General features: G+C 44.6%; 2 protein-coding genes across 2 annotated transcripts; one reads left to right on the forward strand and one right to left on the reverse strand.

Annotated features, from left to right (window-relative positions):
• The first annotated feature begins 1671 nt into the window (after positions 1 to 1671).
• LOC123101396 (UDP-glycosyltransferase 85A1-like) lies at positions 1672 to 9503 on the forward strand. Its single transcript, XM_044522868.1, has 3 exons — positions 1672 to 2164; positions 8537 to 8927; positions 9120 to 9503. The coding sequence occupies exons 1-3, from the start codon at positions 1866 to 1868 to the stop codon at positions 9501 to 9503; spliced, it is 1074 nt and encodes a 357-aa protein (XP_044378803.1). The 5' UTR covers positions 1672 to 1865.
• A 499-nt stretch (positions 9504 to 10002) lies between these two features.
• Positions 10003 to 14915, reverse strand: LOC123104076 (cyclase-like protein 3). Its single transcript, XM_044525797.1, has 6 exons — positions 14451 to 14915; positions 13541 to 13585; positions 13086 to 13158; positions 11607 to 11704; positions 11066 to 11136; positions 10003 to 10444 (listed from the first exon to the last, which is right to left on the reverse strand). Exons 1-6 carry the CDS (start codon positions 14833 to 14835, stop codon positions 10319 to 10321), a joined length of 798 nt encoding a protein of 265 aa, XP_044381732.1. The 5' UTR covers positions 14836 to 14915; the 3' UTR covers positions 10003 to 10318.
• Between the last annotated feature and the right edge of the window lie 7735 nt (positions 14916 to 22650).

A 22650-nucleotide genomic window follows, 5' to 3' on the forward strand; every position in this document is an offset into this window, starting at 1 on the left:
CCAGAGTTCTCCCTCCTTCTGGTCCGGCCAGATGAGAAGAACATACATGAACGAGTTCGGAGGAACATTTGTATGATTGTAATCTTACAAGAACTCCAAATTAGCAGTTTGTTTTATATAAGTAATTTTTTTTGTCAAGTTTGACCAAATTTAGAAATAAATATCAGACTAAAACTGTGGTGTCAGAAACTGTCTGCATATAGGCCAGAAACTGTGGTGTGCACGGCAGTTTCGTTTATGTTAATATTCAGACTAAAACAAAAACAAAAAAACTGCAAAACACACAACACAAAAAACAGTTAAAGGAGAATCACGCTGACCCGTTGGACATAAGCCACTCTGTGTCTCCCTCCGTTTCAAAATATGTTTAAGTTGAAATGGAGGGAGCATATATTTTTTATGCGACTTTTTTCAGTTTGAATTTCGTTTGAAAATTTCAGACGAAAAAAATCCGAAATTTCCTGAAAACCGTTTCCCGAAAGTAACCCACAAAGTATTTCAAAACGAAGGGAGTACTTTGTTGTTGGGCCAGTTGGTAGTTTTAATTCCTGCGCTCAAGTTTGAGCTGCGATGGAACCGGCCAGTCGGCCATGCATTTCTACGGTTCTACCTACCGTGTGACAATTTGGAAGATAGGCATTCATAACACACTACTTCCTTCCTCGAGTATTTAACAAAAAAAACTACCCCATTTTATGGAACCGTACCTACAAACTATCACTCTACAAATTTATGTCGAAAATTACCACTTTTTATCTAATCTTTGACTAAAAACTACCATGTCGGGAAAGTGCCCAAATCGCCTGTTCTAAACGCCTTTCTGACAGGATGGGCTCACCTGTCAGCATTAATCTTCTTCCTCCTCTCTCTCTGGCATTTCCTCAAACACTTCATGTGCACTCCGCCGCTCTGCCCCGCTCGTCCTCCCACACCGTCGCCCCGCAGCACCTCGTCAGCCCGCGCTGCCCCGTCCAGTTCCTCATCGGCGACCTCCCGCTCCGGATCCGCCTCCCACGCCTGCGAGCAGTGTCGCGCCTCCACGCCGTCTTCCGCATCCCCGGCCTCCTCATCGCCGCTTCGCCCATCCCCGGCCACAGGTGCCCTCGCCGGAGCCAGCCGTCTCTGCCGCGCGCGGCCTCTCCCTCGCCCCGCCAGTGCCCTGCTCCAGCGTCGCCGCCGGATGCCTCAAGCTCCAGATCCGACCGACCTCGCCGCTCCCCTCGGCCTCCCGCAGCTGCCTGTTGCCGGCCATCCCCATGGTTCGAGGAGCCCGAGCCTTCATCTGCTCCTCTCGCCCTGCGCCGGCCTCCACCAGCACCCATGGCCGCCGCTTGCTAGTCACCACCACAGCCGCCGCGCCCCTGCTTGCTGCTTCGACTTCATGCCCAAGCTTCGTTTTCGTCATGGACGTGGGGTAGCAGCACGGCGAAGGGTTTGACGACATGCCAGAGAGAGAGGAGGAAGAAGATTAATACTGACAGGTGGGCCCATCCTGTTAGGAAGGCGTTTAGAAGAGGCGAATTGGGCACTTTCCCGACATGGTAGTTTTTAGTCAAAGATTAGACAAAAAATGATAGTTTTCGGCATAAATTTGTAGAGTGGTAGTTTGTATGCACGGTTCCATAAAATATGGTAATTTTTTGTTAAATACTTCCCTTCGTCATTGTGAGCTCGTACCACCACCACTTGAGTTTCGGAGACAAGCGCACCTGGAGCACCACAGAGCTGCGCCACGTTAAATGTGACCTCGTATCATCATGTATGTTGCCGCTCAGTACTGCTCTGCTGCTAAACACCAGGACCCTCCTCTCCACCTCTCTCTTTCTAGTTTCCAGTGAGCAGGCGCACGCGCACGTGGAGCGGCCATGGCGACCGCGGCAACTGCCGGCGCGGAGGGGCGTCACGCCGTGTTCTTCCCTTTCCCGGCGCAGGGCCATGTGAAGGCGGCGCTCGGCCTGGCCCAGCTCCTCCACCGTTGCCATGGCTTCCAGGTCACCTTCGTCCACACCGCCGAGCACAACCGCCGCCGCCTCCTCCGCTCGTGCGGCCTCGGCGCGCTCGCGGGGGTCTCCGGGTTCCGCTTCGCCGCCGTCCCGGACGGCCTGCCCCCGTTCGAGGTGGACGCGTCGCAGGACATGGGCGCCCTGCTGTCCACCACGGAGGCCTTGGTGTTGGAAATATGAACAAATTATTACGAGATTTAATCTGAATAAACAGAAGATAAATCATGACCACAGCAGTAGAGATTAAACTAATCATGCGAACTAGCATAACAGATGAATATATCACATCTAGGGCACATACTAGAAGCATGAATTCTACCACGATCTCGAACAGGAAGGATAGAATCACATACGGTGCAGCGGGTGCAGCACCGCCGGCGTTAACGTTGTCGCCCATGTCGTCGAGGACGAAATTGCCGAGGTCGGGGAAGAAGTCGTTGTTCGCGAAGTCGTCGCTGCCAGCAGTCGCGCGAGTGCGCTCCCCAAAAATCTGATCGCCCCTCTCCCGTACAGGATCACGAGAGGCGGGGTTCCGGAGGCCTGCTGTCCCTTTTCGCGGTGCACGCCGGAAGAAGGGATGAAGAAGACTTGCTTGGCGGCGCAATGATCTGGAACGGTGGTGAGAAACCATACGAAACGGCGGCGGCTAGGGTAGACATCTGTCTGACTATATAGTGCGGGCCGGATAGGTTGTGGGAATAAACCCGCCGAGTCGTCACGATCCAAAAGAATCGGAAACGGTTCAGTAATTAACGCGTCCGTTAATTATTAATTAATGACTCATTAATTTTTCCATGCAGCAAAAATATAGACAACGTGCATAGCTTTATCCTCGGCTCGGCTCAATCCCGCAACCCGCGGCGCGGCGCGGCGCGGCGTGGCGTGGCGAGCAAGGAGGAGAAGCCCGCGTGTAGGTCTCCTCTTCTCATGCTCATACAAGTGGTAGAAGAGCTCACCTTATAAAGAGGTGCAACTCTCTCTCAACTTCCGGGGTGGGACTAAACTTTAGCCTCACTCACTTCACTCACATGTGTGCATGAATGGACCAAGAGAATTTCAGAATTTTAGTTGGGCTTTGGGCCAAAGGCCTACTAGCAAAATTCCAACAATCCCCCACAAAGTCTCATTGGCACATCTCATCATTTAGTTCCAAAACATTGTTTTATATATCGGTGCTTAGTGGAGACTGTGAAGTTGAACTTCACTTAGAAATTTATGCTACACTAGATCACAACTTGAATAGTGGACTATGCCTTGAACTACAAGTTTTCTGTGAAACTAGTTTCACACAAATTCTTGACCGATACTGGGCTGCCGCAAGGCTTCCCCGCGGGTGGAGCGTATACGTCATACTCCAGGGCCTTTCATGAATTTATTAGAGAACACCCAATTCTCACAGACTGCGACGTTAACAGTCAAATTCATATAGGTGTGTTCCTCAGAAGATGTTCTGCAGGACAACATCTCTGCTTACCCGAATAAGCCACTTGGAACACATTAAGATAAGTATCAACCTGCCATGCAGATCAGGAGAGTATTGCATCTTCACGGAGTGGGATAATTAATATAGGGATACTCTCCTCCCAGCTGACCAACAGCTTGTCTCCCACTTCTACTTCACGGGATCTCCGATCACATAGAGTGGTTTACCACTATGGACAACTCATGCGGTGGGTCTCAAACCCATCTCCATCGATGCATTATCTATCACATTACGTGATAGACCCTTTGTGAAGGGATCTGCCAAGTTTTTCGACGTTTGGATATAATCCAACGTAATAACTCCGGAGTTCCTCAATTTTCTGACAGATTTTAGTCTCCTCTTCACATGCCTTGAGGACTTCATATTGTCCTTAGAACTGTTTATCTTGACGATCACAGTTTGATTATCACAGTTCATCAGGATAGGGGGTATTGGTTTTTCAACCATAGGTAAGTCCATCAAGAGTTCACGAAGCCACTCTGCTTCAACAGTGGCAGTGTCTAATGCTGTGAGTTCTGCTTCCATAGTTGACCTCGTTAAGATGGTCTGCTTGCAAGACTTCCAGGAAACAGCGCCACCACCAAGTGTAAAAACATAACCACTTGTGGCCTTAATCTCATCAGCATCAGATATCCAGTTTGAGTCACTATAACCCTCCAGTACCCTTGGATACCCGGTGTAGTGAATCCCATAGCTCGCGGTGCCTTTCAAATAGCGCATAACTCTCTCAAGCGCATGCCAATGATCATCTCCCGGTTTTGACACAAACCGACTCAGCTTGCTCACAGCAAAAGAGATGTCAGGCCTCGTGGCACTCGCCAAATACATAAGCGAGCCAATAATCTGAGAATACCTCAGTTGATCTCTAGCAATCCGTCGATTCTTTCGAAGCAACACACTAGCATCATATGGAGTTGGAGAAGGCGTGCAGTCGCTATACCCAAAACGACTCAAGACCTTTTCCACATAATGAGACTGAAGCAGTGTGATCCCACCATTCTCATCTCTCAACAGCTTGATGTTTAAGATAACATCAGCTACTCCTAGATCCTTCATCTCAAAACAGCGAGATAAGAAATCCTTAACCTCCTTGATTAAATCAAGTTTGGTTCCAAAGATCAATATGTCGTCGACATACAGACAAAGAATAACTCCTTCGCCCCCACCATAGCGATAGTACACGCACTTGTCACCATCGTTTACTACAAAGCCGGCAGCAGTTAATGTTCTTTCGAACTTCTCATGCCACTCCTTAGGAGCTTGTTTAAGGCCATATAAAGACTTTAATAACTTGCACACCTTTCCTTCCTGACCAGGTACTACAAAACCATCTGGCTGATCCATGTAAATTTCCTCCTTCAACTCTCCATTGAGGAAAGCCGTCTTAACGTCCATTTGATGAACGAGAAGACCATGTGAGGCAGCCAGTGATAGTAGCACCCGAATTGTGGTCAGTCTAGCCACGGGTGAGTAAGTATCAAAGAAGTCTTCACCTTCTTTCTGGGTATAACCCTTGGCCACAAGCCGTGCCTTGTACTTTTCAATCGTACCATCAGGTCTAAGCTTCTTCTTGAACACCCACTTATATCCTACAGGATTGCATCCATAAGGACGGTCAGTGATCTCCCAGGTACCGTTAGGTAAGATGGAATCCATCTCGCAACGTACAGCTTCCTTCCAGTAGTCAGCATCAGGAGATGCATAGGCTTCTGAAATAGTCCTGGGTGTGTCATCCACGAGGTACACAATGAAATCATCACCAAAAGACTTTGCAGTCCTCTGTCTCTTACTCCTCATAGGAGTTCCATTGTTACCCTCAACAGGATTCTCAACGTGTTCCATCGCAATGGTGGGTTCAGGAATTACAGTGAATTCCTCACTAGATGGAGTAGGTATCTCCTGATTTGATGAACTCGACATATCCTTCATAGGAAATATGTCCTCAAAAAAAGTTGCATCATTTGATTCCATAATCGTACCAACATGCATGTCGGATACCTCAGATTTTATTATCAAAAATCTATAGCTGATGCTATGAAAAGCATAGCCCAGAAGAACACAATCCACGGTTTTTGGTCCAAGCTTGCGCTTCTTGGGAATTGGTATATTGACTTTCGCCAAACAACCCCAAGTACGTAGGTAAGAGAGTTTCAACCTTTTCCTTTCCCATTCCTCAAATGGAGTCATGGTCTTATGCTTTGTGGGAACTCGGTTTAGGACATGACACGCAGTCATTAGCGCCTCCCCCCACCATTCCTTGGATAGACCCGAAGTGTCTAACATGGTGTTAACCATATCAGTTAGAGTTCGGTTCTTTCTTTCGGCTACCCCATTTGACTGGGGTGAGTAGGGAGGCGTCCTCTCATGGATTATACCATGTTCCGCACAAAATAGATCAAATTCATTGGAAAAATACTCTCCACCACGATCGGACCTAAGCCGTTTAATTTTTCGATCAAGTTGGTTCTCTGCCTCAGCTTTATAGTTTTTAAAGAAAGTCAAAGCCTCATCTTTTGATTTCAGAAGATACACATAATAATATCTAGTGGAGTCATCAATCAACGTCATGAAGTATCTCTTTCCACCTTTTGTCAACACGTCATTCATCTCACAAAGATCAGAATGTATAAGCTCAAGTGGCGCCAAGTCTCTTGCCTCTGCAGTCTTATGGGACTTGCGAGGTTGCTTAGCTTGCACACATACTTGGCACTTGGAGCCTTTGACAGTAGAGATTTTTGGAATTAAATTCATATTGGCTAACCGCGTCATGCAACCAAAGTTAATATGACAGAGTCGTGAATGCCAAATATCAGACTCATTATTATGGCAAACATTATTAATAACTTTAGTGCAAATATCTGACAAAGATAGGCGGAACAAGCCTCCGCACTCATAGCCTTTTCCAACAAATTGTCCACACTTAGAAATTACAACTTTATTGGATTCGAAAACCAACTTAAAACCATCTCGACATAAACGGGAACCGCTAACGAGATTTTTATTGATGGACGGCACATGATGAACGTTCTTCAGACGCACAGTCTTCCCCGAAGTAAACTTCAGATCGACCGTACCAACACCTCGAACGATGGCATGTGACCCGTTCCCCATCAGCACGGGTGAAGTCCCTGTTGCCTGGTAAGAAGAAAACATGGAGGCGTCAGCACAAACATGTACATTGGCACTGGTGTCAATTAACCAATCAGGGGATTGAAATACTGAAAGGATGGTAGGAAAAATATCGTACCCTGATTCCTTCATATCAGTATCACCGATGACAACATTAGCGGACTTGCCGCTCTTCTCATGTTCACGCTCCTCAAAGCGGTTAGGACACTTCGGAGCCCAGTGATTAGGATCACCGCAGACATGGCAAAGTCCCTTCCCCTTCTTATGAGAATTCTTCTTGAAGTTGGTAGAATGTGATGGCTTGTTCTTTGTATCAAACTTGCCTTTGCCCTGAGTTTTGTTCTTATTGTTTTTGAACTTGTTGGGCTGGGAGTTCTTCTTCTGTACCATGTGGGCACTAGAACCTCCCTCAGCAACTCGAGCACGTGTGCCCTTTGCTCTCGCCTTCTCTTCAACATCAAGAGTACCAATGAGATCCGCAACGGAAAACTCCTGTCTCTTGTGTTTCAGGGAAGTAGCAAAATTGTTCCACGAAGGTGGAAGCTTGGCAATGATGCCTCCGGCAACAAATTTGTCCGGCAACACACACTTGAAGTACTCAAGTTCTTTTGCGAGCGACTGTATCTCATGAGCCTGCTGTACAACAGGGCGCTCATCGGTCATCTTGTAGTCATAGAATTGCTCCATGACGTACAACTCGCTGCCGGCGTCCGAGGCACCAAACTTGGCCTCGAGTGCAGCCCACATGTCCTTACCGTTGTCAAACGACATATACGAATCCACAATGGAGACATCAAGAACACTCAGAAGAGCGCCTTTAAAGAGGGTATCGATCTTCTCAAAAGCTTCCAGCTGTGCTGGATTAAGATCGCCCTCAGGCTTGCCCTTGGTGGCATCATAGCAGCCCATGGTCTAAAACCAGTAGACTGCTCTCGTGCGCCACCTCTTATATTGCGCCCCTTTAAAGGCAGGCGGCTTCAGATGCACAGCAAAACCACTCGGAGTAAATTGCCTATAATCAGGTTTTTGGATTGTTGGAAATATGAGCAAATTACTACGAGATTTAATCCGAATAAACAGAAGATAAATCATGACCACAGCAGCAGACATTAAACTAATCATGCCAACTAGCATAGCAGATGAACATATCACATCTAGGGCACATACTAGAAGCATGAATTCTACCACGATCTCAAACAGGAAGGATAGAATCACATACGATGCAGCAGGTGCAGCACCACCGGCGTTGACGTTGTCGCCCATGTCGTCGAGGACGAGGTTGCCGAGGTCGGGGAAGAAGTCGTCGCTGCCAGCAGTCGCACGAGTGTGCTCCCCAAAAACCTGATCGCCCCTCTCCCGTAGAGGCGGGGTTTCCTTCTCGCGGTGCACGCCGGAAGGAGGGATGGAGAAGACTTGCTTGGTGGCGCAATGATCTGAAACGGTGCACGCCGGAAGGAGGGATGGAGAAGACTTGCTTGGCGGCGCAATGATCTGGAACGATGGTGAGAAACCATACGAAGCGGCGGCGGCTAGGGTAGACGTCTGCCTGACTATATAGTGCGGGCCGGGTAGGTCGTGGGAATAAACCCCACGTCCGAGTCGTCACGATCCAAAAGAATCGAAAACGGCTCAGTAATTAACGCATCCGTTAATTATTAATTAGCTCTGTCCTTGGCTCGGCTCAATCCCGCAACCCGCGGCGCGGCGAGCGAGGAGGAGCGCGCGTGTAGGTCTCTTCTCATGCTCATACAAGTGGTAGAAGAGCTCACCTTATAAAGAGGTGCAACTCTCTCTCAACTTCCGGGGTGGGACTAAACTTTAGCCTCACTCACTCTACTCACATGTGTGCATGAATGGGCCAAGAGAATTTCAGAATTTTAGTTGGGCTTTGAGCCAAAGGCCTACTAGCAAAATTCCAACACCTGGTCCCACACTTGAGGAGCCTCGTTGCCGGCCTGCTCCCGCCCGTGTCCTGCGTCATCTCCGACGTCGAGCACGTCCTGTATGGGTCGAGGGAGATGGGTACCCCCTGCGTCACCTTCTTCACGACCAGCGCGTTCGCCTTCATGGCGTCCCAGCAGTTGCAGCGGCTCGTGGATATAGGCATTGTCCTAAACGCAACGGCGTGCCACAGGACCACTCCGTCCGCCATCATCTTCCACACCTTCGACGACATCGACCGCGAGGCCATGGCGGCCATGTCCACCATCCTGCCACCCACCTACGCCGTCGGGCCGTTGCCGCTCCTCCTCGGCCATGTCTCTAGCGGCGTGGCTGACACGCTGGAATCCAACTTGTCCAAGGAGAACAACGCCAGCCTAGAGTGGTTGGAGGGCAAGCGGCCAGACCCGGTGCTGTACGTGAGCTTCGGGAGCATCACGACACTCATGAGCATCGCGTGGGGTCTGGCCAACAGTAAAATGGATTTCCTGTGGGTGCTGCCACCGGAGTTCCTGGAGGAGACGAAGGCGAGGAGCCACGTAACGAGCTGGTGCCCGCAGGAGGCGGTGCTCCGGCACGAGGCGATGGGCGCGTTCCTGACGCACTGCGGGTGGAACTCGGTCCTGGAGAGCCTCAGCGCCGGGGTGCCGATGCTGTGCTGGCCCTTCGGCGCCGATCAGTACACGAATGCAAGGTACGTCTGCTCCGAGTGGCGCGCCGGCATGGAGATCGGCGGCGATGTCGAAAGGGATGAGGTGGAGGCGGCCGTCCGGGAGGTGATGGGAGGAGGGGGCAAGGGAGAAGAGATGAAGAGAATGGCCATGGAATGGAAGGAGAAGGCTGCCATGGCTGCACTGCCAGGTGGGCCATCTTGGGTAAATCTGAAGAAGGTGGTCAATGAGGTGCTTAGTGTGGCTCCTGCGAGGAATATGGATGTGGAATTATGACTAGGCTCGTCCTTGGTCTACACTGGCAATAAATTGATGAAAAGGTTGTGATCCATCACCTTTGTCCAAACTTAATATGGGTTGTCCATTTGTCAAGAAAATAAATGTGGGTTAGGTGATCCATTATGTTAGTACTCCCTCCATCCCAAAATAAATGACTCAACTTTGTACTAGCTTTAATACAAAGTCAAGTCACTTATTTTGGGACAGAGGGAGTACTACGTAGTACTCCCTCAATTTTTATTTACTTCGCATATTAGAGTTGACTGAAGTCAAACTTCCTAAAGTTTGACCAAGTTTATAGAATAAAATATAAATATTTACCATAACAAATTTATACTATGTGGAAGTACATTTGATAATGAATCTAATAGTGTTGATTTCTTATTGTATATGTTAATATTTTTGTTTACAAACTTTGTCAAAGTTTATAAAGTTTGACTTTGACCAAAGCTAATATGTGGAGTAAATAAAAACGGAGGGAGTACTACTACAATAGTGATCACTCAACTACACTCTTCAATGTAGCATGATTCATTTGGTATTTTGGTACCACCGAACATTGCGGTTTGTATTGTAATCCATCCCTTCTATAGCCCAACTAAAGGTTCGGAGGGTACCCTAGAGGCTACACATTTGCATCCCTAGCCGTTTGTCGCTCCTTACTAAGCATCGAAGTGCCACCATGTTTCTGGACACATGACAGTACTCCTCTGGTATCAAAGACACGAGTTTTGCTGCTATACACATTCTATTTTTATATATAAGTGCTTGCGGTATCAAACTAAACCGCCGCAGCGGGATGCAAATGTCTTTCACTTTATAAGGATGCATCTGATCGGCGAACCTTCAGCTCCACGCAACCGAAGTGGCAGGCAATGCAACGAGTATATCCCAGGTATGACATTCTCCAGTTTGAGGCCCTCCACAAGAATGATATCCTGAAAGGAACCAAAGAACAGCAAAATATCAGGTATATGGTGTTTTATCCGTCTAGAGATCAACTGTATGATGCCCAGCGTGGTGGCTAGTGCCAAGTACCCGCACGGAGTAATACTCCATATGAAAGAACACAGGTACAAAGATTCTAGCTGGCCTCTTCGAAACTTGTTAGATCAATGTGAGCCAACAGGCATGTTGAGAGGCCACAATTTTTTTTGTCACTGACCCCAAAATTAGAAAGGTCGACCAGGAATTTTAACGGTCCTAATCCATCGAGGGTAGGGAAGAGGAGTGTCATCTAGGGAAGAAGTAACATAGAAGGACCTCCTTCAACGAATCATTAATCACGCTGCTCTTGATAAGGACTTCACTACTTTCGTGGATCAATATCGACAATATGGCTCAAATATTCTTCATTTTACTAGTGAACATCCGATTCTTCATTTAAAATTACTGTTGGAGACTGCTTGTTCAGATTACTGGAAACGCAAGGAAAATGAAGTTCGGAGCACAGGGCAAAAACAGAAGGTACAATAAGAAAAGAGAGAAAAGAACGCAAACATAATCAAATACAGTAAATATGAACTAAACAAAATTATTCCAAAGAAGTATCTTCGTACCCGGTTTTCAAGTAAAACTAAATGTGAAGGGATCAAGTCATCGAAAGCTGCAACGGACAAATAGTCTATTCCTGCAAAAACATGACAACAAAAGTTTCTTTTTTGAGAATAAACGTGAAGAGATAAATATAAATAGAAGAGTTAATGCAGGACAAATCATTTAACCTGTCCAAGATGTAGAAGTTTGTACTGAAGGGCTGATGCGTAAGGAGCAACTAACAGGAACACAAATGGCAAAAAGGAATTGGATGGAGCAGAAGGAATACAATGATAATGAGACCATGGTCCAGGGGCTATGGAATGACAGGGTGCATGGTGTGTGGAGCACTGGATGCGTCAAAACATGACGCTTCCAATCCAGGTATGCAAAATGCTAATGGTGCAAACAGAAACCACTATATTTCAGACCAATGACACACAGACCCAGACAGTAATCAAGTGCACAAACTTAACATAGTTGCATACAGAACTAAGTAAAATACTAGTGTCATAGATACAATTAAGGACCTCATAAAAGGATGCAAAGGTCGTTGGAACTCACCGACAAGCTTAATATCCGTGTTGTCTACCAACCATTGGGCACCATCTTTCATAAAACCCACATAGCTTGTGTCAAACTCTTTCTTCCACATTAGGTTCCTGCATGACAACAGTAACTGAATTTACTTTCCCAATTTGTCACATTTCGCTCTACAGTTCGGCATAGTAAAGCACTTGGCGCATTAATTTACTTCAAGAAATTGCATAATGGATTAAAACAGAGGATACAAGATGTTCTATAGAGAAAACTATTGAGGGGTTGTACGAATCCAAAAGCACGTGATTAGGCCGAAGGAAGCCAGATACAGGAAAAAATTACTGGTTCTGCTGGTTTCCTCATTCATTTTACATATTCCCAGGTTGATAAAGGTGGGCCCTGAAAATACACGCCAAGGCTCCGGTCAATGAATATTATGCACTTTGGTTGCTCAAATAGCAGAAAGGGGGGGGGGGGGGGGGGGGGGGTCTACAAGGCTGAAAATGCCCGATAGATATATCGATAAGTGAAAGGTCCATCCCGCTGAAGATGTCTTGTCTACAAAAGGATAAGTAGGTATGCAATGTACCCATTCAAGGTGCAGTCACCGTATCTTCTGGATGGATACAAATTGCAATGAAGACAAATTCGGTGGCATCAAGGGAATTATTTGAAGTTTTTCCCTAACCGAGGATGCAATCATGCAACAAAGTAATCATCACTCTAATACAAAGTGACATGCGGTTGGCGCGTGTTCGAGAAAAAAAGAAAGCAAACATCACTTGTTTGCATCTACCAAAGATGCTTTTTTGCAGTAGATGCACACCTTTGGATTGGCATTTTCTATACAACGAAATCCTCTATCAATTTGCTAGGCGAAGTGGCAAGGGAGTAATGTAAATCGTCAGAATTTAAAGCACCCCAGATCTTCTAGAGCAAACTATTTTCTTTCTGACCACAAGAAGACAGAGGCCATATACTACCATATAGGAAGTAGAAAACAAATTACTTCTCATAGTTACTTCGTAGCAGTTGGTTCATGTATTGTTGATGAATATCTCAGCTCAACCTCTTTCCGAATATCAGACATAATATAAGTCAACAATAAACACTGTGTCAAATCATTCAAAATAGGTACAGAGCCGTATCAAATGCTAAATATAATTTGAGTGTAAACATCCACACACACACACACACACACACACACACACAGAGTTTTGGATGGCAGATAAAGCGGAGGGTCTTAAGAAGGCTAGGTTTTCGAACATGCAACGAGGTTACTCAGAAAGTTACCCACTTATGTGATGCTAAGGCCTCCTGGATCTAGTCCTTTCCTTTGTTAAGTATGGCAAAAGGTTTTTGAACATGAAGTTCGAATGATGGCACTTAAATTTTAGTTTGCACTAGATGTTTGTCTGAGCATAACATGAAAAGGTGTTCACATCAAAAATCTGTAAGCATGATTACCACAAATGAGCAGACAATTGGGTTAAGATTCATTACCTGTCAGTGTTTAATGTTCTAAAAAGTACCCGTTGAACTCCTTTAGGAATATGCAAAGATTCCATCGTTTTAGCTGCAATGATAGATCAATTCAATATGCAGATTCCATGTCTAATTAAACAGATATTAAGGTATTAAATCAGACTTCGCCAAACATTAGTTAGACAAGTTTTACTTCCTGTCGCCAGTAGCTAAATACAAAATCAATTGTTTTATACAAGTTTGACTTCTTTGACACATTTCCTTGGTCATGTAGCCCACCTTTCATAGACTCATGCTTTTTCTAAAACTTGCATAAGGTCTGACCACCTATTTGTTGGCCACAAATGACTTAGCCAATCACACTCAATCAACATAATAATCCACAGCAAGCAAATAGTTAGGCTAAGTAAACAACACTAGCCTTTTTACGACACTAACAAATAAGCGGTTGGCATGAATAATACAAAATTTACCAGTAATATTTTCATCCCTTGGAACATCAACCAGCAGTGCAGGACCTAATAACACAAAATCAGTTGTTAGAACGGTATAAAACAATTGCATATACGTGTACGTACCTCTAATTGTAACCCTGTGAGTAACGATTCAGATGTACACATCGTATGCTACATAATGCCTTTTCTTCCAATAATGGCATGTTCAATATGCAGTATCACTCATTTTTGCAAGCCTGAGGAGTGAGCTATGATCGTGTACACACAATGCTTAAAAAGGGCTTATGTTACTCAACAACAGTTAACATGGAAATTTAGCCGACTAAGTAAGAAAATGTTTGAAGCACTGGAACAGAGCTCTTATAGACTGGATGGTATCAACACTTTTAATCAAGAAAGTAAGGAACCATGACATAGCAACCTTTTCAGTTTCTCCAGTACCCCTCCCTCCTCTGTCCCAGAATAATGTGATATTTCTAAAAATTCCCTATGGAGCTAGTCTCACTCTCACTCTCACCAGGAATTTTCAGGTGGTATATTTTAGTGAACGGAATGGCTTTCACAGGAAATATTTTTTGGGCGATCATGTTATAGATGTTCTGCCGACGGCCTTCAATCTCCCAACGAGAAGAGTAACGAAGCAGCAGAGTAGAGTTGCCATAATCTGCCTAACTTGCAACATCTGCATCGAAGACATGTCGTTCAATTCAGACAAATCTCAATCCCAAAAAACGAGTTCACACAGCAATTTGTTACAGGCCTCCGATAGCATGTAACCCAATCTCTGCCTGGCAACGCAAACATCCAACAGACGGACACGTTCGGAACGGCCACCGCTTCACTGTTAGTAGTACTACGGAAATTGCTATGGAATAAAAAAAGGAAAAAAGGGGAGGAGGAGGCGGCGGCGGCGGCGGGGTGAGCTCACCGTTGAGGACGTCGAGGTCGAGGGTGTCGACGTCGAAGCCAGCGTCGAAGTAGTGCTGGAAGACGTGGCCGGGGGCGTCGATGTGGGTGCCGGTGTGGGTGGGCATCCGCATCTCGGAGTTGTTGGCGAGGGAGCCGTTGCGCATGGAGGCGGGCAGCCAGAGGAACTGGCCCACCCCGGCGCCGGACTCCCACGAGGGCATGTCCTCCCGGTAGTAGTGGGTGATGTCCAGGATGCGGCCCCCGCCGTGCGCCTCCCGGCGCTCCGGCGCCAGCACGGGCTCCGCGGCGCACGACGCCGGCTGGCTCGGGTGGGCCGGGTGGGCGCACGGTGCGGTGGCGGCGACGAGAGGGACGAGGAGGAGGAGGAGGAGGGGAGGCGCCATTTGGGGCGTCGGGGATCAGTTGCTCCTCTCCCTCGGTGTCGTGGATAGGTGCGGGTTATTCGGCGGTGGTGTGCTGCTTCAGTTTCGCAGCACATTTTACTTCAGCTTGATTTCTGCTGAACTGCTTAGGCACATTTTTGATTTGCATATTGGAGTACTCGTTCGCTCGTAATTTACCGTGCTTTAGGCATGACACCCTCTCTGGTATCCTCTTTGTTTCTGGCATTTTCTATTCTTCAGTTGTTTGATTTTCTTTTCATAGATGGATGGAGCGGTGGCTGTCGTGGTTTGCTGCCAAAAATTGGCATGCCAATATTTGGCATTGTGCCAAATATTGGCAACTACTTGGTTGGTTACGAATTGTTTTGTCTATTTTACACAAAGTTGTCAATAGTTGGCAAGTCTCGGTATTGCTAATAGTTGACATTAATTTGGCAAGTCAAATGTTGATAGAAACCAATTATGCTCATAATCCTCTACTTCGTCCGTTTTTATTTACTCTGCATATTAGACTTGACTGAAGTCAAACTTTGTAAAGTTTGACCAATTTTTTTTAAAAAAGTACAAACATTTCCTATAAGAAATCTATATGATGTGAAAGTACATTCAATAATAAATCTAATAGTATAATTTGTTATTGTATATGTTAATATTTTTGTTTATATATTTGGTCAAAGTTTACAAAGCTTAACTTTGATTAAAGCTAATATGCGGACTAAATAAAAACGGAGGGAGTACTCTGTACCACCTTCTTTTCATATTAAGTGTCACTTAAATCGATGTGTCTATACTGAGCACATATCACTAGAAGCAGTTGAGGCCACTGATTTGATTTCCCACATCAATTTTAACTCGGTTCTCTCAAGGTGAGCTAGGATGCGTTAGCTGGCCCGTTTCGTGGGCCTTTTTTGTCGGTGGTGTGGAGCCATGGACCCGGTTGTAGCTGAGTGGGAAGCTAGGTCTTTTTCTGCTTGATAGTTCTCTTGCTTGACTATTTTTTTGAGCAGCGCCTCGTTGTCGATGAGAATGTCTCCTCCCACTGAAAAGATGAAAGCGCATTGCCGGAAATTCTGAAATAAATCCAGGAATAATGCGAGCACCAGGATTTGAACCCAGCTGGGTTGAGGATACCACTGTCCACCTAACCAACTTAACCACAGGTTGATTCGCTTCTCTTGCTTGACTAGTAAATTCATATGTGCAATGCATTTTGATATTATACAGTATATTAATTGCATGTAAAATATTAAGTAGGATATTATTTGCGTGTTGATTTTGTGATTAGCATTGAAATTTATATTTTGTATGATATTAACGGCACGATAAACATGTTGAGCGCTCGTCCTTGAAGCAGGCTGAGTCATTGGATTGATCTGGTTTGATATTTAGCATTTGTTGGATCCATCCTTTTGGGTCTATTTATATTGGTATATATAAATAGATAGATATAGATGATTTCATCACATGTCTTCGAGGTCCTATATGCCGCTCACTTCATCCGATAGCGGGGCAACGCACAGTCGGGCCTTCCTGACTGGGCCGGCCCTTTAATGCAGTAGTAGCTCGGCCGGCCCCCAACAGAAGAAGAAAAATATAAAACATGAATACTTTATTAAATTCGGAACAATTTTCTAAAACGTGAACACCTTTTAAAGCACGAACATTTTGTTAAAAAGGCGAATAATGTTTGGAATTATAAACTTTTCTGAAAATACACAAACAATTTTTGAAAATTTGGTTTTTTATAAATACGAACATTTTCCAAAAAATAATACTTTTGAAAATTTGAACATATTTTGAAAACGCAAAGATTTTAAAAAATTCTGAACAATTTTTGGAAACAAGAATTTTTGGGGGAAATTTCAGACAATCTGTTTATATATTTAGTTTTTAAAAAAGTAGTTTAAAAAGAAGAACTAAAAGAAATCTGGTAAAGAAAAAAAAAGGAAGACACAATTGGCTCGTGAACCTTCTAAAAGATTCCCAGAATCGGTGGCTCGCGCGCTCAGTAGGTCGGCCCATATAACAATTGGGGTGTGCATAGCCTCGACTATTTGACGCAGAAATATGAATTACGTGTTTTCACTGTCCAACACTAGTGTCTACCCCCCTAAACAACACTACATGTGAGATCATTAGCACTAGCCACATAAGACCTCTGACAGGAAACCATAGCCCACCATAACCCAACATGAAAAAAAATCATAGCCCATTGTTTCCTTAGGCGCCAACATACAAATAGAAAACTCTCTGCGAAATCCATACGGCACAACCACACAACAAAGAGCGCCCGATCCTTCTAGTTGTGTATGCAATGCACGTATACCAAATAATGTATACAATATTATTATGTCTAATGCTGATAGTTTTTCATTTGCTTTATAAAATAAAAACACTTATTTGAAATGGCTAGTAAGTAGTCTAGGTTAGGTTTTTTTAGTTGATCTAGGTTAGGGTTTCTTATTCCTCACGGGTGCGGCGCTCGGGCGGAGGGCCTCTTCTTCGAGTTTATCTTCCGGGCATTGATCCTCCTCGAGTTTGTCCATCTTGACGTAGTTGACGGAGCTCCGACATAGATTCATGTTGTCTCCTTGGGGCATGTGCACGAAGACTTCCGGTTTTCATCGACAAGGTCAAGCCAGCTCCGGTAGTTGAGTGACGATAGTGGAGTGTCGACGGTTCTAGCATAGTGGCCATTCGGTTGTCGAGAGACCTTGATGTAATTTTTACTATGTTTGAGATTTTTTTTGGTGAACTTCTATGACAGATCCGAATCTTTTGGTAGAAGAACGCTTTATGTAAGTTACCTAACTTTTAAATTTTGGTAAGATTTTTGCAGTATTTTGTCCTTTATTTTTTCAAGACTTCTTAGGTTGATTTTTTAATTATTGCTGTTTGGGCTAAGTCGGGGTTTTCTTAGGATAAATTTTTGATTTGCCCCTGTTTTGGGTAAGTCAAATTTCCTATCAGGCTTGAAGCCCGTTACACATTGCCTATTTTTTCGTATATTTTTTGCTTTTGCTTTTATTTTTATTTTTAGTCAGTTTTTCTTTTCTCCAACAGGGTATTTTTTGCAGGCTGGATGAGCAAAAATGAATACGCACGGAAGTATTATACAATATGTATGTAAACTGCGCTAGAGTGTAAAATTTTAACTATCATATGCTTATTTTTTTCATATTGAAAAGAAGGAATTTCAGTGGAAAGTTGTGTGCAAGTTCTTTTGTTTTCTCCTTAAAGGGTAATACCAATGCCATTAATTCATTATTTCTTAGATAACTTCATTATTTTGATTTTATTTTAGTTTTAATTTTATTTTCTTTCTTTTTAAGGATAATACCGACGTCACTAATTCATTCCTTCTTAGAAAATGTTTATTGCGGAATTCCACTATTATATTTTTATTCTTACATATTATAAAAAACATAGTTTTGTGTAAATTATGTGCAAATTTTGTCATTCTTTTTCATTTTTTCTTCAAAGGGTACTATCAATGTCACTAATTCGTTTTCTTTGGAAAGCTTCATTATTTTGATTTATTTTAGGTTTTTCCTTCCTTAAGGGTTATAGCAAAGCCAGTAATTTGCTCCTTCTTACAAGACTTCATTTTGCAAAAATTCCACTATTATTTTCTTATTATTGCATATGATAAAAATTACAATTTCTATTTAAACTGTCTACAATTTTTTCATTACTTATTTTACTTTTCTTCTTCTTAAATGGTAATATCAATATCAATGTCTTAGAAAACATCATTTTGTTTATGTTTATTTATATTCATTTCTTGTGTCTTACCACATATCGTGTCATTTTCTATTATGCTCCAGACCAAGCCCAAGTATCTAGTGGGTGTTTGTTTTGTGGTTGCAAAGGGTCGAGTGCTCCTCTAAAAAACCAATTGACCCAAATTGAGATTTTGATTCTGAGAAAAAAAATCGACTTACCCAAATTGGTGCAAGTCGATTGTGGTTTTGAGAAAAATTGACTTAACCAAATTGGTTTTTCAGGTGACTTGTCCTTAGCCGATCCCAAAATATGTGCAATGAACATTCGAGTGTACTAGTTGCATAATTCAACAATCTAGGATAGTTCTTGTGGCCTTCTTTATTTATTTTTCTCCTTGTTTACATGGTGATCAGGACAAGGGCTTGAATTGGATTGTGTTGACTTAGTCTTGTATTGATAATTGGCTTCAAATGTACTTAGCCTTTATAAGTGACACTCACGAGTAATAATTATTTATTCCTACAACACAAAGTGTCAACCATATACAACATCATACAAAAGTTAGCAATAAAAAGGGAACAAACTCAAAACAACCGGCCACCAATAAGATAAAATGGCTCAATCACATATCCTATCATCATGTCGCCATTTGACCTGGCTAAAGAAATCCAGTGCAACCATCCAAAGCCATTACGACAATTGCATAATGTTTACACTTAAGTTGGGAGGAAACTCCCCTCAACCATATACTGAACATATTTGCCATGCTAGTTGGGGGTGGCAGATTAAACGCAACATGCAGCATTTTGCTACACTGTTGCAAGTGAACAAGATTGAAATCGATGATGAATAGTTTTCTCTTGATAAAAAAACACTTCTCACAACACTTCCATCACTGTTATTTCCATGTTTGTAATCAATATTCATTTTTTGTGCTGTAATTGCTATGGTTCTTGAATGTGAGATCCAGAGGAAAACTCATGAGCATGTGTAAAAACATAAATACAATAATAGGTTCCTAGTCTCGCCTCTAAAACTAGCTCATGTGGTGCTTGATGATCCCTTTTCCTTATCGTAGGACATTGTTAGAGTAACAACGATGCCGACAACAATGAGAGCGTGTTGCTATCGAAACAATGGTGTTGAATAGACCCAACGGAATGATAATACTATGAGGACACACCGTCACTTGTTATTAGTGTTATCATATAGAAGTTAATGTATACTCGCTTCCTTATACAATGAGAGTATCAAGTACCTGTTGGAAATATGCTCTAGAGGCAATAATAAATTGGTTATTATTATATTTCCTTGTTCATGATAATCGTTTATTATCCATGCTAGAATTGTATTGATAGGAAACTCAGATACATGTGTGGATACATAGACAACACCATGTCCCTAGTAAGCCTCTAGTTGACTAGCTCGTTGATCAATAGATGGTTACGGTTTCCTGACCATGGACATTGGATGTCGTTGATAACGGGATCACATCATTAGGAGAATGATGTAATGGACAAGACCCAATCCTAAGCCTAGCACAAGATCATGTAGTTCGTATGCTAAAGTTTTTCTAATGTCAAGTATCATTTCCTTAGACCATGAGATTGTGCAACTCCCGGATACCGTAGGAGTGCTTTGGGTGTGCCAAACATCACAACGTAACTGGGTGGCTATAAAGGTACACTACAGGTATCTCCGAAAGTGTCTGTTGGGTTGGCACGAATCGAGACTAGGATTTGTCACTCCGTGTAAACGGAGAGGTATCTCTGGGCCCACTCGGTAGGACATCATCATAATGTGCACAATGTGATCAAGGAGTTGATCACGGGATGATGTGTTACGGAACGAGTAAAGAGACTTGCCGGTAACGAGATTGAACAAGGTATCGGGATACCGACAATCGAATCTCGGGCAAGTATCGTACCGCTAGACAAAGGGAATTGTATACGGGATTGATTAAGTCCTTGACATCGTGGTTCATCCGATGAGATCATCGTGGAGCATGTGGGAGCCAACATGGGTATCCAGATCCCGCTGTTGGTTATTGACCGGAGAGGTGTCTCGGTCATGTCTGCATGTTTCCCGAACCTGTAGGGTCTACACACTTAAGGTTCGATGACGCTAGGGTTATAGGGAAAGTATGTACGCGGTTACCGAATGTTGTTCGGAGTCCCGGATGAGATCCCGGATGTCACGAGGAGTTCCGGAATGGTCCGGAGGTAAAGATTGATATATAGGAAGTATGGTTTTGGCCACCGGAAGTGTTCCGGGCATCACCGGTGGTGTACCGGGACCACCGGAGGGGTCCGGGGGTCCACCAGGTGGGGCCACCAGCCCCGGAGGCCTACATGGGCCAATAGTGGGAAGGGACCAGTCCCTAGGTGGGCTGGGGCGCCTCCCACCAAGGCCCAAGGCACCTCCAAGAGGGGAGGGGGCAAACCCTAGGGGAGATGGGCCCTAAGGCCCACCCCAGGTGCGCCTCCCCCTCTCCCCCTTGTGGCCGCCACCCAGATGGGATCTGGGGGCTGCCGCCACCCCTAGGGAGGGAACCCTAGGTGGGGGCGCAGCCCCTCCCCTTCCCCTATATATACTTGAGGTTTGGGGCTGCCCAAAATATGTGATTTGCTCTCCCTGTTGGCGCAGCCCTACCCCTCTCCTTCCTCGTCTCTCGTAGTGCTTGGCGAAGCCCTGCTGGAGTCCCACGCTCCTCCACCACCACCACGCCATCGTGCTTCTGCTGGATGGAGTCTTCCCCAACCTCTCCTTCTCCCCTTGCTGGATCAAGACGTAGGAGACGTCACCGGGCTGTACGTGTGTTGAACACGGAGGTGCCGTCCGTTCGGCACTAGGATCATCGGTGATTTGGATCACGACGAGTACGACTCCATCAACCCCGTTCACTTGAACGCTTCCGCTTAGCGATCTACAAGGGTATGTAGATGCACTCTCCTTCCCCTAGTTGCTAGATTACTCCATAGATTGATCTTGGTGATGCATAGAAAATTTTGAATTTCCGCTACGTTCCCCAACAGTGGCATCATGAGCTAGGTCTATGCGTAGTTTCTATGCACGAGTAGAATACAAGTTGTTGTGGGCGTCGATTTTGTCAATTTGCTTGCCGTTACTAGTCTTATCTTGATTCGGCGGCATCGTGGGATGAAGCAGCCCGGACCGACCTTACATGTACTCTTACGTGAGACTGGTTCCACCGGCTGACATGCACTAGTTGCATAAGGTGGCTAGCGGGTGTCTGTCTCTCCCACTTTAGTCGGATCAGATTCGATGAAAAGGGTCATTATGAAGGGTAAATAGAAATTGGCATATCACATTGTGGGTTTTGCGTAGGTAAGAAACGTTCTTGCTAGAAACCTATAGCAGCCACGTAAAAACTTGCAACAACAATTAGAGGATGTCTAACTTATTTTTGCAGCATATGCCTTGTGATGTGATATGGCCAAAAGGATGTGATGAATGATATATGTGATGTATGAGATTGATCATGTTCTTGTAATAGGAATCACGACTTGCATGTCGATGAGTATGACAACCAGCAGGAGCCATAGGAGTTGTCTTAATTTATTTATGACCTGCGTGTCAACATAAACGTCATGTAATTACTTTACTTTATTGCTAAAGCGTTAGCCATAGTAGTAGAAGTAATAGATGACGAGACAACTTCAAGAAGACACGATGATGGAGATCATGGTGTCATGCCGGTGACAACGATGATCATGGAGCCCCGAAGATGGAGATCAAGAGGAGCAAAATGATATTGGCCATATCATGTCACTATTTGATTGCATGTGATGTTTATCATGTTTTAGATCTTATTTGCTTAGAACGACGATAGCTTAAATAAGATGATCCCTCTCTAAAATTTCAAGAAAAGTGTTCCCCCTAACTGTGCACCGTTGCGAAGGTTCGTTGTTTCAAAGCACCACATGATGATCGGGTGTGATAGATTCTAACGTTCGAATACAACGGGTGTTGATGAGCCTAGCATGTACAGACATGGCCTTGGGACACATGCGAAACACTTAGGTTGACTTGACGAGCCTAGCATGTATAGACATGGCCTCGGAACAC

This window comes from Triticum aestivum, chromosome 5A, assembly GCF_018294505.1.
Source record: "Triticum aestivum cultivar Chinese Spring chromosome 5A, IWGSC CS RefSeq v2.1, whole genome shotgun sequence".
NCBI classification, from domain to species: domain Eukaryota; kingdom Viridiplantae; phylum Streptophyta; class Magnoliopsida; order Poales; family Poaceae; genus Triticum; species Triticum aestivum.

What these genes read in the sequence shown, in the direction of transcription:
- LOC123104076 (XM_044525797.1), bottom strand. Translation starts at nt 14,835, where the DNA reads ATGGCGCCTCCCCTCCTCCTCCTCCTCCTCGTCCCTCTCGTCGCCGCC. An exon ending in AGAACATTAAACACTGACAG is followed by an intron (nt 11,705 to 13,085) that starts GTAATGAATCTT and finishes GTTGTCATGCAG; the next exon opens with GAACCTAATGTGGAAGAAAG. An exon ending in TAGTTTTACTTGAAAACCGG is followed by an intron (nt 10,445 to 11,065) that starts GTACGAAGATAC and finishes GGTTCCTTTCAG; the next exon opens with GATATCATTCTTGTGGAGGG.
- LOC123101396 (XM_044522868.1), top strand. Translation starts at nt 1,866, where the DNA reads ATGGCGACCGCGGCAACTGCCGGCGCGGAGGGGCGTCACGCCGTGTTC. An exon ending in CTGCTGTCCACCACGGAGGC is followed by an intron (nt 2,165 to 8,536) that starts CTTGGTGTTGGA and finishes AAAATTCCAACA; the next exon opens with CCTGGTCCCACACTTGAGGA. An exon ending in ACTTGTCCAAGGAGAACAAC is followed by an intron (nt 8,928 to 9,119) that starts GCCAGCCTAGAG and finishes TGCCCGCAGGAG; the next exon opens with GCGGTGCTCCGGCACGAGGC.